The 14,657-nt window shown below is 33.3% G+C and overlaps 1 protein-coding gene across 1 annotated transcript in view; it reads left to right on the top strand.

The window, feature by feature from the left end:
* Positions 1–14,657, top strand: part of CEP290 (centrosomal protein 290) — a 95,873-nt gene that overhangs the window by 64,137 nt on the left and 17,079 nt on the right. Inside the window, exons 37-43 of the mRNA XM_054580176.1 lie at positions 348–485; positions 1,992–2,213; positions 2,551–2,673; positions 8,196–8,341; positions 8,674–8,829; positions 11,619–11,742; positions 12,220–12,840. Of these exons, the coding sequence (XP_054436151.1) occupies positions 348–485; positions 1,992–2,213; positions 2,551–2,673; positions 8,196–8,341; positions 8,674–8,829; positions 11,619–11,742; positions 12,220–12,840 (1,530 nt within the window). The remainder of the gene's footprint in view (positions 1–347; positions 486–1,991; positions 2,214–2,550; positions 2,674–8,195; positions 8,342–8,673; positions 8,830–11,618; positions 11,743–12,219; positions 12,841–14,657) is intronic.

Here is a 14,657-nt window from a genome sequence, read left to right as displayed (position 1 = left end):
ATTCAGTTAATATCATATGGAAGTGTGTATTGAGTAATTCAGATAAATATCTGAACTTATATATATGAAAACAAAACATACCTGGTTTTCATAATATAAATTGCATGATTTAATGATGGGTTCCCAAAGTTATTGTTGTCAAGATTTTGAACTCTCATATTCAATTTAGGAAGAATTGAGTTCCATTACTAAAGGAAATTCATTTGAAAAAGTTGTCTTGTAGTTTGTGAATTATGTTTGATTGAACATGTGGTATAGTAGGCAAATTGCTGAAAGTTGTATTATATATCGCTGATAGAATGTATCAAATTTTCAGAAAAAAGTTGTATATCTGTTGTAATTTTTAGGCACTTAGTCGAGCACTTTTGGAACTCCGGGCAGAAATGACAGCAGCAGCTGAAGAACGTATTATATCTGCAACTTCTCAGAAAGAGGCAGATCTCAATGTTCAACAGATTGTTGATCGACATACAAAAGAGCTAAGGGTGAATATCAACACATTCATTAATATAAAAATATTCCTGATAATTCCATTGGAAGAGAACCCACTTTTATTTTTTTGAACAATAAGTATCTTTATTGTACTTACGCACTGGTTGTCACCTTGAATTAGCAATGAATAGGCCATTTTAAGCTCCCCTTCCTAATAGAATTAAATTTAAGAAACATTTTACAAATGATTTTTACTTCTGTATTAATAACTGAGATAAGTGTGTAGATTTTTTTTTCTTTTGCCTTATCAGAATTTTCTATCTAGTTTTTGCTAGTTTATAATACAAGTTAATTAGTTTTCTTTTTTTACCCCCTGCAAAGTTTATGGATATCATGTAGTCCTTGACATTTAATCTGTAGAGCTGCCTCGCTCTGAAGCCTTTTTCTTTTTTTAAAGTTAGTTATTACTTTTTGGCAATATATTTTATTATTTTCTTACCTGATCACTAGGTTTGGTAATTTAAATTTTTTCTAGAATATATATATTTCATAATGATTTCCAAATTTCTTTACACAAAGTTGCATAGACTGTATTCTGAGTAAAATGAAAAACCTTTTTATATGTTGTTTTGTTTGTAATTTTGACTTACTGTTGGCTTATATGTATATGTACTTCACCACCATTAAACTGTATAAGGACTGGATTTTACTCAGGTTTTAAAAATGTTCCATTGCACCTATCAAAATTATGAGTATAGTTTACAATAAAAATCCACTAAGTAATAAATATATTAGCAGGAATAACCCTTTGTTCAGTCTTCTTCAACACCTTTCTCTTTGCCTGAAATGTCCTCTGTGAATTCTTCACATTCTTCAACTCCTTTTCCTTGAAGCCTTTTCTGACTTCCTCATGAAAGTTTATGTTTTTCTCCTGACTGCATCATAATACTACTAATTTCTAATTTCCTATTATTGTTATTAATATTTTGGCTTGTAATAATTTATTCAACAAAACATATTTTAAGTACCAGTGTTTTCATCACTGTTACTGTACAACACAGCTAGAAACTCCTTTCAATATATATTTTCTTATGTATACAGTCTGGTATTATGAGTTACCCTTTCATGTCTTTACAAAAGAGGTTAGAAACTACTTCAAGTCATAGATTTTGTTTATACTACTCTTATGTTTCATAGTGTTTAAAACAGCACTGTGCACATTTCTATATACTTGTTTCTTTAATAAATTAGTTCAGCTACAATGAAACATTTGCTTATTTGATAATACATAGAAAATTTGGTTCTAGGTATTTGTTGAAGATGGAATTGCTTTAGACTATTTCTTCATGTTTTGTTTTATTTTATTTCCTCAAAGTAGACTTGGATCATTGGAAATGAAAACAGAAAAATACGTGTAATTTGTTGGTATTTTTTTCATGTATATTTAAACATTTAGAATAAAACTTTCTTCTTAAATCTTCATGGTATACTTTCATATTTTATTGTTTTATCATTGATACTTGGTGAAGATTCAAGAATTAAACCTTTCTTTTTCTTAGTCACAAATTGAAGATTTAAATGAAAATCTTTTAAAATTGAAAGAAGCTCTTAAAACAAGTAAAAACAGAGAAAATTCACTAACTGATCATTTGAATGACTTAACTAATGAACTACAAAAAAAACAAAAAGCCTATAATAAAATGCTTAGAGAGAAAGATGGAATTGATCAAGAGAATGATGAACTGAAAAGGCAAATAAAAAGACTAACCAGTGGATTACAGGTAATTTTATATGTAATTGTGATAATGTCTTTGAATTACGATATATAGGTGGCAGTTGATTACAACTTTTTAATTTTATATATAATATTTTCTGGAATTAGCTTACATATCACCTTGATTAACTTAGATAGTTCCTTCAGTGACCTCCATTGTAGTTGCAATTTTAGAGTTGTATATCTTACTACAGTGCAGAAACAGATACTATGTTATATTTAGTGTCATTCAGAAAGGAAGATAAACTATAGTTTCAGAAAATTTCTATAGTTGAAATATTTGGTGTGTATATTGTTTAATATTTTTTTACTTACAAAATGTTAAAATGGATATTACTTTTCAGGGCAAAACTCTGATAGATAATAAACAAAGTTTAATTGAAGAACTCCAAAAGAAAATTAAAAAGCTAGAAAGCCAACTAGAAAGAAAAGTGGATGAGGTAGAAATAAAGCCTATGAAAGAAAAGGTATGTGAAAAAACACACTGATGTGTTTCAGGTGGTAAGACTAAGTTAAATATATAATTGTCGAATAGCTAATATCTATACTAATTTGAGAACCTAATACATACTGTAAATGATATTGAATAATGTAGAGAAGTCTAAGACAATTTTCCATTCTTTAGGAATTTACAAGGATACTTGAGGAGATACCTGTAATTAACTCTTATTTGGAAATTGCTACATTATGTCCATGTCATCTTCCTAATATTATAATACCTCCAAAATATCTTCACACCTTGCATTTTTTATACCACATTTATCACTTCTTCCAATGTAATAGTTTAGTGATTTGTCCTTTGAAGGGAAAAAGCTGGGCAGAAATACCATTTTATCCTCCAATAGGCTGGACTGTTATTTCAGGGTAAACAATGTGACATGGCATACAGTCACTGTTTATCGTAATATTAAAATAACCAACCCACTCAATAAGTTGATTCTGTAATGTGATAAAAATTGCTTAAAATTCCCTACAAGTTAAATAGTAAATAAATAGTTCATCCCTGTGTACGATATTATTACTAACTAGAAAAAGACAGAACACAGAAAGTTACACTTATATTAATTGTATATCTAAGAATCTAGTGAAAATGTTCTTTCAGATTACATAGTGCTGGGCATTTCTAATTTGCGAATGTTTTTATAATTAAAGAATGCTTTCATACTGAAATTTCAACACCTCTTTCTGGTTAACAATGTCTGTAGCCTATCTGTATAACAAAGCCCACCCCCATTCCTTGTCGTCCTCTTTTACTTTTCTCATTAGCACTTATCACTCTCTGCCAGACTAGAGATTTACTTAGCCATGTGTTCATCTTTTTATCTGGAAGCTTTGATGGCAGAAACTTTGTTTGGCTTCTTGTTGTATCTTTAATACCCAAAACAGTCCCTGACACACAGTAGATGGTCAGTATTTGTTGAATGAATGAAAATTTTAAAATGCAGTAACATTATTCTGAAATCTATGTGTAAAAGGCTCTCAGTACAGAAAATATGAAAAGAGAACTTCTCATCCTCTCTTTTCACCTTTTCTCCTACAGTCTAGAACAGATTCTTGGTGACATTTGCCTTCATTATTTTGTTGTTGTTATTGTTCATTTTTAAGTTATTTTGGCTTTTCTTCCCTAAGTCTTAACTTAAAAGGTAATATCAGATAGGATAGTACTGCCCAATCCCTAAAAAGTACTATATGCTTCAGAAAAATTTACTTACCTTATGCCCCCAACTAATGTTTCTATTTTGGGAGGTACACAAAATTCCTTGTTATATTTCAGAAAAAAAAGAAGTTAATGACTATCAAACACTTAGTGAAGTTTTTTATATTTTTTAAAGGATACTTGTGAGCTGAACTAAATAAAAAAGGTAAACACTAAGCCAGTATCAGAAAAGTTAGTTTTAAGAGGGCAACTTATCTTAGTCGGGCCTTTGATATAAACTGTATTTGACTTAAAATTATGGTTTTAACCCTTTCTGTCCCAACATTCTTTTTTTGTTTTATTTTTGTTTATTTTATTATAGTTGTCCCAATTTTACCCCTGCTCCCACAGTCCATTCCCACACAGTTGGTCCATGTCAATGGGTCATTCATACAGGTTCTTTGATACAGGGGGAAAGACTCCGTTCCCTGTCTTTCCACAATTCTCCTCTGCCCCACTTTCCTCAGGCAGCTGTCAGTTTGTTCCCTGTTTCTGTGCCTCTGGTTCTGTTTGCTCATTAGTTAATTTTTTTCATTAGATTCCTCTTGTAAGTGGGATCATATAGGATTTGTCTTTCACTGACTGGCTTACTTTACTTAGCATAACACTCTCCAGTTCCATACATGCTGTTGCAAAGGATAGGAATCCCTCCTTTTTTCTGCTGCATAGTATTCCATTGTGTAAATGTACCACAGTTTTTTAATCGAGTCATCCACAGATGGGTGCTTAAGCTGTTTCCAGCACTTGGCTATTGTAAATACTACTGCTATGAACATTGGGGAGCATAGATTCTTTTGAATAGGTGATTCAGGATTCTTAGGGTATAGCCCCAGCAGTGGAATCACTGGGTCAAAAGGCATTTTTAATTTTTTATGAAAATTCCATACTGTTTTCCACAGTGGCTGCACCAGTCTGCATTCCTACCAACAGTGCAGTAGAGTTCTCTTTTCTCTGCAACCTCGGAAGCACTTGTTGTTTGTTGATTTATTAATGGTGGCCATTCTGACTGGTGTGAGGTGGTATCTCATTGTGGTTTTAATTTGCATCTCTTTGATGGCTAGTGATGCTGAACATCCTTTCATGTGTTGATCGGTCATCTGTATGTCCTCCTTGGAAAAGTGTCTACTCAGGTCCTCTGCCCATTTTTAATTGGATTATTTGTCTTCCTGGTGTTAAGTCCTGTGAGTTCTTTATATATTTTAGAGATTAAACCCTTGTCTGATGTATCATTGGCAAATATGTTCCCCCATACAGTCAATTTTCTTTTCATTTTGATGATGGTTCCTTTAGCCACGAAGAAGCTTTTAAATTTGATATAGTCCCATTTGTTTATTTTTTCCTTTATTTCCCTTGCCTTAGGAGATATATCATCAAAAATATTGCTATGTGGGATATCTGAAATTTTACTTCCTATGTTTTCTTCTAGGAATTTTACGGTATCACAACTTATATTTAAGTCTTTTATCTCTTTTAAGCTTACTCTGTATGGTGTAAGTTGGTGGTCTACTTTCATTGTTTTAAAAGGTATCAGTCCAGTTCTCCCAACACCATTTATTGAAGAGATTATTTGTACTCCATTGTATATTCATGCCATGTAATATAAACATGGGCTTTATATTTATATAAACATGAAATAAAAACATGGGTTTGTTCCTTGGCCCGGTAGTCTGTTCCGTTGATCTATATGTCTGTTTTTATGCCAATAGCAGACTGTTTTGATTACGTGGCCTTGTAGTATAGTGTGATTTCAGGTATTGTGATCCCTCCAACTTTGTTTTTCTATCTCAAGATTGCTGTGGCCATTTGGGGTCATTTTTGGTTCCATATAAATTTCTGGGTGAAATAGATAAATTTCTAGAAACATATAGTCTTCCAAAACTGAATCAGGAAGAAGCAGAAAACCTGAATAGACTGATAGCTACTAGTGAAATTGAAACAGTAATCAAAAAACTACTGACACACAAAAGCCCTGGACCAGATGGCTTCATCCTCAACAAAATACTAGCAAACCAGATCCAACAATACATAAAAAATATTATACACCATAAACAAGTGGGATTTATTCCAGGGATACAAGAATAGTACAATATTTACAAGTCAATAAATGTGATATATCACATAAACAAAATAAAAAACAAAAATCACATGATCTTATCAATAGATGCAGAAAAAGCATTGGCTAAAATCTAGGACCATTTATGATAAAAACACTCAACAAAGGTGGAATAGAGGGAGCATACCTTAACATAATGAAGGCCATATACAAGAAACCTACTGCCAACATTATACGCAATGGTCAAAAACTAAAAGTGTTTCCTTTAAGATCAGGAACAAAACAAGGCTGTCCACTTTCACCACACTTATTCAACATAGTGCTGGAAGTCCTAGCCACAGTGATCAGACAAGAAGAAATAAAAGGCACCTGAATTGGAAAAGAGGAAGTAAAACTGTCATTATTTGTGAAAAAACATGATAGCGTACATAGAAAACCCCATAGGCTCCACCAAAACTTCTCAACCTAACAAGTGAATTCTGTAAAGTAGCAGGATACAAAGTCAATATTCAGAAATCTATGGCATTTCTGTACACCAACAGTGAACTATCAGAAGGAGAAACTAAGAAAAAAAAATCCCATTTACCATAGCAACAAAAAAATAAAGTACCTAGGAATAAAGTACCTAGGAAGAAAAATCCCATTTACCATAGCAACAAAAAAATAAAGTACCTAGGAAAAATAAAAATAAACGAGGTGAAAGACCTGTACTTAGAAAACTATAGAACACTGAAGAAAGAAATTGAGGAAGGTACAAACAAATGGAAGCATATACCATGTTCATGGATTGGAAGAATTAACATCATTAAAATGTTCATACTATCTAAAGCAATCTGTAGATTGAACACAATTCCTATTGAAATACCAATGTCATATATCACAGATGTAGAACAAATACTTAAAAAAATTCATATGGACCCAACATTCTTTTTACTGTAAATACAGTATTTCATCATATCTCTTTTACCCTTCCAAATGACAGGCATTGTTAATATAAACTAGTACCTACATGCATAATTTCAAGTTTATCTTTATAGATTCCCTAAATAAAAGATAAAAGAGAAACATAAGAGGAAAATAATTTATAAAAATAGTATATTCATTTTTTTTTATTTTAACATGTAAATGCTGTGGCATGAGCACACTAGAAAACATAATGAAGTAGCCTTACCCTTGCACCTTTAGGTTGTGTTAATAAGAATTCAAAGCAACAAATGCAATCTGATACAAACATATTCTGTTGGCAGCTAGTATATCACAATGGCATTTCCATTTATAATTTCATTTCTAAAATGGTAAACAGTTGTTGATACAATTGTCAGCAAAATGATGTTTACAGATTTTCATTTTATACAGCTGTTGTATTCCTAGAAAATTTACTACATAGAAAAAGCACTAAAAATTACTTGGTAGAATGAAGATGTAAATTCTTAGCTCACACATTTGTGAGCAGAATTTTTAACTATGTGAATGTCCAGTAGGGCATCTGAAACTTGTGCAGTACATGGACTGTTCTGTACTTTCCTGGACACTTTATCTCAATTGTAACAAGCCTTGACACCAATCCCTAAAATGCCTGAATTCCCTCCCTGTCTCCCACCCCCATTTTAGCACTTACCACACTAACATAACCACAATATTTATCTTGTTTTTTTTTTTTCTCTTTATTTTGCTCCCTTTCCCTAATCCATCCACCCAACCAACAGAAACTGGACCGTAGTATTCAGGAAGATAGATATTTTTGCTTGGTTTATTTATTGCTTCTATTCTTAGTACCTAAAGTAGTACTTGGCACATGACTAGCAATAAATAAATATTTGTTGAATAAGAAAAGTAATGTTTATTGAAGATTTGAAGGGGCCCTGATGCTAGGCTATTGCTATGGGGGTAACAGAATTGGGTTGGCCATCTATACATATATTGTGGATTCTTTGTTACAAGCTTGCTGTAGCCATGACCATCTATATCAAAATCTTCATGTAAAGACTGTAAGGGTGTGTGCATTAGTTCAGACTGTTCCCCAGAATTTTATTTGTCGAGGTAGAAAATACAGAATACTTAAACTGAAGGGCATTTTTGCTAATAGTTTGGCGTGACTAAAAATTGTAAAAGTTAGGAGCTATTTACTTACTTTCTAGGAAGTATTGTTTTACCATTTTTGTAGTAAACTGTAATTGATAATTCTTAAAATGAAATTTAAAACAATATTGGTAATTTTCTTCCTCCTTTATTATTTACAGAGTGCTAGAGAAGAATTAATTAGGTGGGAAGAAGGTAAAAAATGGCAAAGCAAAATAGAGGGAATTCGAAATAAGTTAAAAGAGAAAGAGGGAGAAATCTATATTCTAACAAAGCAGTTGAATACTTTGAAGGATCTTTTTGCCAAGTGAGTTTAATTTAAACCTAATTAATTATGTGTAGAGTCTTTAATTTACCTGGAAGTTATATAGTTTCATTATACTTGGTAATATAAGAAATTCTCTAGCTTTAATGATAATTTATTATCTATGATTTTATTTTCTTTCTTAAAAATGTGTTTTAAATATATTTTAACAATTTATAAATGGAGTTCCTATATTTAAAATTTTAGCTCACAGAAAATGCAGAGTAATCTGATTTTTGTATTTTGGTCTTGCAGTGAGTAACCTGCAGTTTAAGAAATTGAACAAGCCAAACAGTGAATGGTATATTTTCATGGTTCTCTATTAAATCCCACAGGGCTGATAAAGAGAAACTTACTTTGCAGAGGAAACTAAAAACAACTGGCATGACTGTTAACCAAGTTGTGGGAGTGCGAGCTTTAGAATATGAAAAAGAGTTGGAAGAATTAAAAAAGAGAAATCTTGACTTAGAAAATGACATATCATATATGAGGTAAGCTATTACATGGAAATGGGCTATCAGTTTTAATGAAAGAAACTCGTTGACCCATAGAAACTGGTATAATAAACATGTTATTTTAAGCTTAGGTTCTGTTGATTGTCTTTCCTTCTGAGTTGAGATATTCCTGTTTCTCTGTATGTCACATAATTTTGGATTATATTCTTGAACTTTTGAATATTATGTTGTGAAATTCTGGATCTTGGTTAAATTCTATGGAAAAATGTAGTTATTTTTGTTTTAGCAGGCAGTTAGTCTGGATAGATTTAGGCCCCAAGTTCCAACTTGCTTTCTGTGGGCTATGAGTCCGATACAAGTTCTGTTTCAAAGCCTTTACAGTGTCATTGGGATCTGTCCTGCTCGCGTACCTCCCAGTTGACAGTCTTATACGTGGTCTGTCTTCTCTCTGTTAGTTTGGCTCTCAGAGTCTTTGGTGTTCTGAATGGGATCAGATCCATAAAGGTGAGCCCAGAAGTTCATAAACAACTGTATAGTTGTTTGAGCTTCTTTCTTCCTGCGATCTCCTTAATACTCTCTCTTTAGGTACTTTGAACCAAAACTGGCACTTTTGTACCCTGTCATCCTGTGCACTTCAGCAATTGTGTACATCTGCAGCCAAGCAAACAGGAGGACAGAGAGGGGGTGAGGGGAGGTAGGAGGACTGTGTTCACCCTACTGCCTTACCAATCACAGCTGGCTACTAATTGGAGATCATTTCCCTCTCTAATCATTTAGCCACCTATGGATTCCCATTGCTGTCTCTGCCTCCACTGTCTATGGGATTGCTTGAAGGTTGAGGCATAAAAGAATAGATAGAAGAAAGAATGAAGAATATTTGTACTTGGTTCTAGAACTTGAAAGTTTACCTAGAGCTCTCTTCCTTAGTGTTAACACTCACTTTATTATTTCAAGCAATGTTGTGTTCAAGTGGATAAAAACCAGAGGGAAAGAAAATATAAATTCACCACCTGTTTGCTGATACTTCACATTCTGGTAGTTTGTCCCAATCTGTAAGCTGTTTACTTTTCAAAGTCCTCAAGTACATGCTCCTTGCATTTGGGAGAGAAAACTTTGGATGTGTTTACTGCATTGTGCCTAGACCCAGAACGCTCAGGGTCATTTTTTTTAGCAGAGCCTTTGAGATTTTCTTGTTTCGCTGTCTTTTTCCAAGTTTTGTCTTCTGATAATAGTCATGTTAATGCAAAGAAAAATAAAATTATGTCCCAACAACAGCAATTAAAACTATTTATAACTTTCTATTTCACTCATTTCTTCTAAGATTAACATAGATTAGGTTTGATATGGAATCATGTTAAATGATCATTGTCAAAGTCTGGTACCTACCTGCAACATTTAGAGATGAGGATACTTACCATTCTTTTTATTCTATTTTGTTTTCCTTTCTATTTATTCTTTAAAAATTACCATTAGTGCTTCTTTATTAACATATACTATTATGTCAGTATTAATGTAGTATGTACACATGAAGTTGAACTCCTTTATAAGAACACTCATGAACTGCAAACTTAAATACCAAGTGCTTTCCTTCTAAAGTCATGGTTTCTCAAGGAAAGTGCACAGAGCCGGGGTTCTTGCTTATATCACCTGGCTGCCTGCACAATCCCCAGAACGGCCTCCTGCTGACTTCTTGTTATATAAGATACAAATCTTACTGTTTAAGCCATATCCCTTGTATATTCTATTACTTGCAGAAATCTCCTATATTGGATCTATAAATTAAAACAATTTTAATCAAAAAAAAATAAAGTCATGGTTTCTTAAATCCTTCAGAATTTCACTTGATGGAGAAGGAAAATGTGATTGAAGAATTTTTTTTTTTTTTATTAACATCTATTTATAGTTACTATCTGGTCCTAGAGTGGCTTCTTCCCTCTTTTTTTTTTTTTTCCTTAGTCTAAATATATATTCAGAGCAAAAACTAAGCTGAACCCTTTGATTCTCCTTTGCAGTTTTTACAGGAATCAAAATATTTTGTTTTGAAACCTTCTAATACTTTTAGAGGTTTAATTGTTCTTTTTTCCTTAATCATGTGAATCTTTGTTGGCTGAAGTAATGATAAGACTCTGTAAAAGGTAAACTTGTCTTTTCTCCTAGTGCAAGAGTAACTTTCTGAGTTTTATGACTCAAATTTAGATATTAAAGGGAGGAAGGGCATTCCAAGAAAGCAGAACCCCAGCAGAGACATAGAGGCAGGAGTGAATCTTTCATGTGTGGGTAAGAATGGGTTTGTTTGCTTTAGTAAAGGGAGACTCCGGAACAATTAGGTTTAATAGGTGTGGTTGTACCAGATTATGGAGGATCTCGTAGGGCAGACAGATGAGTGTAGACTTGAAGTTACAGATTATTATATGGCACCACCAAGAGCCTTTTTAATTCCTTGTCTTGTTTGAGATGCACATGGATATTTTGAAGTTATTATATATGTTTTTTAAAGTGGGTATTTTAATTCATCTTTCTTATATAATTTCATATAAATAGATGCATGTTCTTTAAAAATGTTAATATAATTCTGAAAATCAAACTTTACGTTTTAACACATACTTTAAAGGAGGCCTGCCATGAATCCTCTGTAGAGGATCATTTTATAATTTAAATAGTCATGTCCTAATTTAATTTTCATAAACTCTTAAAGTTTTTTTTAATTTAAAATAAATATAATGCCAATAAATACATTATATATTCTCTTTCTTTCCTGTATTTTAATATAATAAAACAGTGGAAAGTTGACATTTGCATAATGAAGAGTCTGTGATTGTTCATAGGACCCACCAAGCTCTTCCTCGAGATTCTGTTATAGAAGATTTACGTTTACAAAATAGATATCTCCAAGAAAAACTTCATGCTTTAGAAAAACAGTCTTCAAAGGATACCTATTCCAGGACTTCAGTAAGTGTACATCTATCCTTTTCACTTTTTTCACATTAAAGTTTAGAAATGAAATCAATTTTTACCTTTATCTGGCCAAAACAAGTAGATTGCGGTCCTTAATATTAATGCAATAATTAAACTTTTATTTTTAATAGTTACTGATGTATTTTAACTTCTTTAATTCTTTTTATATAATAACAGTAAACTTAAAATTCTTATGCTTCACATAGAACTTCATTACGAATGATTCCTAAAGATTTTAAATGTTATTAATACGAGTTTGCTGTGGCAAGAATACACAATTAGATAAAATAGGAAAATATGTTATTGCATTATTTCCATAAACGTGTGATATGTTTCTAGTTTTCTTTATGAAGAGTCAATAATGAAGAATTGTTTGTTGTATCTTATTTTAAGTCACTTAGTGTGTATATGTTTGTTATTCTTTTTTCTTTTCTTTTCTTTTCATGTTTCTTCTCTTTCTTCTGCTTCAAGCAGAGTCTGTTACATGATGCAACTACACTTTCTACTCTTTCTACCAGTGTTAATAAATATGGGCACAGTGTTTTTCACAGAAAGAGTACTTTACACAGGAACAAAAAAAAAAGCCTAAAAGTGCTCAGAATCAAAAATGGGAAGGTAATAGATGCCAGTGACAACTTATATCATGAGAAACCTAGAAATATTCTACAGTATTCCAGTAACAAAGAAAAACACAAAGCAGAAGATATTGTAGATCCTACTGAGTTAAATATAACAGAGGCAAGACCAAACAATAAATCAAGTACATTTAGGCTAAATAATAGTACCTTGGCAGATTTTAACTCCAGTTTTGAAAATGACCCAGATCCTGAAATTGACAAAGTTGATCAAGACTGTTGTGAAAATAATAAGCAGGAATATAAAATCAAGGAAGAGAATGACCTAGGCAAGAATGAGAAAGGAAAAGGACACATAGCTGAAGATGTAAGTCACATTATGGATCCAGAAGAATCTCCCGGGGAGGAACATGATTCTGCCACAACTGCTGCTGCAGTGAATCCATGTGCTGAGGAGGCTGTCCAGGCAAACTCTGGGACTGATGTACCAGTCCAGCCGAGAAATGGCGGGCTCCAGGTTTGAGGACATGACAGTCCTTTATTTCTTTGTTAGCTGAGTTTTCTTATAGCAAGTAGTATACATATGTACAAATGGAAAAAAAAAATTAGAAGAATTTGTAAAAAATATCAACTATTAATAAACTTCTTAAACTCTAGATTTGACTAGTTCTGACAAAATTAGTAGCTATTCATTTCCTAATTCACTTAAGTATTCCTTGTTTTTCCATTGGTGCTCACTCAAAATGAGTATATTAGATAACTAACAAAAAATAAGACACTTGAGAGGTGTTTGTTTCACCTTAGAAATTTCTTTTTTTATATATTTGAGGTCTGTTTTGTTGATTCTGTTATTACAGTTGTCCCAGTTCTTTCTCCCCTTTATCCCCCTCCACTGTGCATCCCGCCACCCCCTACCATTGCCCCTTAGTTCATGTCCATGTAAGTTCTTTGGCTTCTCCATTTCCTACACTATTCTTAACCTCTCCCTGTCTATTTTGCACCTACTATTTATGCTGCTTATTCCCTGTACCTTTTCCCTCCATGCCCCCCACCACTGACAGTCCTCCATGTGATCTCCATTTCTGTGATTCTGTTCCTGTTTTCATTGTTTGCTTAGTTTTTGTTTTTGTTTTTTTTAGGTTCAGTTGTTGATAGTTGTGAGTTTGTTGTCATTTTACTGTTCAAGATTTTAATCTTTTTCTAAGTCCCTTTACCATTTCATATAATAAGGGCTTGGTGATGATGAACTCCTTTAACTTGAACTGATCTGGGAAGCACTTTGCCTGCCCTTCCATTCTAAATGATCGCTTTGCTGGATAGAGTCATCTTGGATGTAGGTCCTTGCCTTTGAATAATTCTTGCCAGCCCCTTCTTACCTGCAAGGTTTCTTTGGAGAACTCTGCAGATAGTCTTATAGGAACTCCTTTGTAGGTAAATGCCTCCTTTTCTCTTGTTGCTTTTAAGATTCTCTCCTTACCTTTAATCTTGGGTAATGTAATTATGATGTGCCTTGGTGTGTGCTTCCTTGGGTCCAACTTGTTTGGGATCTCTGAGCTTCCTGGATCTCCTGGAAGTCTATTTCCTTCACTAGACTGGGGAAGTTCTCCTTCATTATTTGTTCAAATAAGTTTTCAATTTCTTGCTCTTCCTCTTCACTTCCTGGCACCCCTATGATTTGGATGTTGGAACGTTTAAAGTTGTCCCAGAGGTTCCTAAGCCTCTCCTCATTTTTTTGAACTCTTGTTTCTTTATTCTGTTCCAGTTGGATACTTATTTCTTCCTTTTGTTCCAAATCGTTGATCTGAGTCCTAATTTCCTTTCCTTCAATCTTGGTTCCCTATATACTTTCCTTTATTTCACTTTGTTTCAAAGGCCGGCACTCAATCTGTTGAGTCACACCAGCCAGGGCTCTTTATTTCACTTCGTATAGCCTTCATTTCTTCCATCTTTTTGTGACCAAACTCAATAATTTCTGTGAGTATCCTGATTACAATTGTTTTGAACCCTGCATCTGATAAGTTGGCTCTCTCCTCGTCACTTAGTTCTTGTTCTGGAGTTTTGATATGTTCTTCCTTTTGGGCCATATTTCTTAGTCTTTGTGTACCTGTTACGTTGTAAGGAGCAGAGCCTTAGGTATTGCCAGGGCTGAGTAACCCACTTAGCTGCATTGTGGTACTGTATGTTGGGAGAGGTCAGAGAGTGAACAATGCCACTTGCTAGCGTGCTTGACTCTCACCCCACTTTCTGTGACTTCCCTCGTTTCCCATAAGTGGATTGTGCCCTTTCAGGGGCTGATTCCTAGGTTGGTGGGTTCGTGTATGTTATGGGACCCCA

The sequence above is a fragment of the Pteronotus mesoamericanus genome, unplaced genomic scaffold, assembly GCF_021234165.1.
Source record: "Pteronotus mesoamericanus isolate MK-2021 breed Mesoamerican mustached bat unplaced genomic scaffold, CSHL_Meso_final contig_56, whole genome shotgun sequence".
NCBI lineage: Eukaryota > Metazoa > Chordata > Mammalia > Chiroptera > Mormoopidae > Pteronotus > Pteronotus mesoamericanus.
The sequence above is the reverse complement of the archived record's forward strand: the minus strand, read 5'-3'. Positions and strand labels throughout refer to the sequence as shown.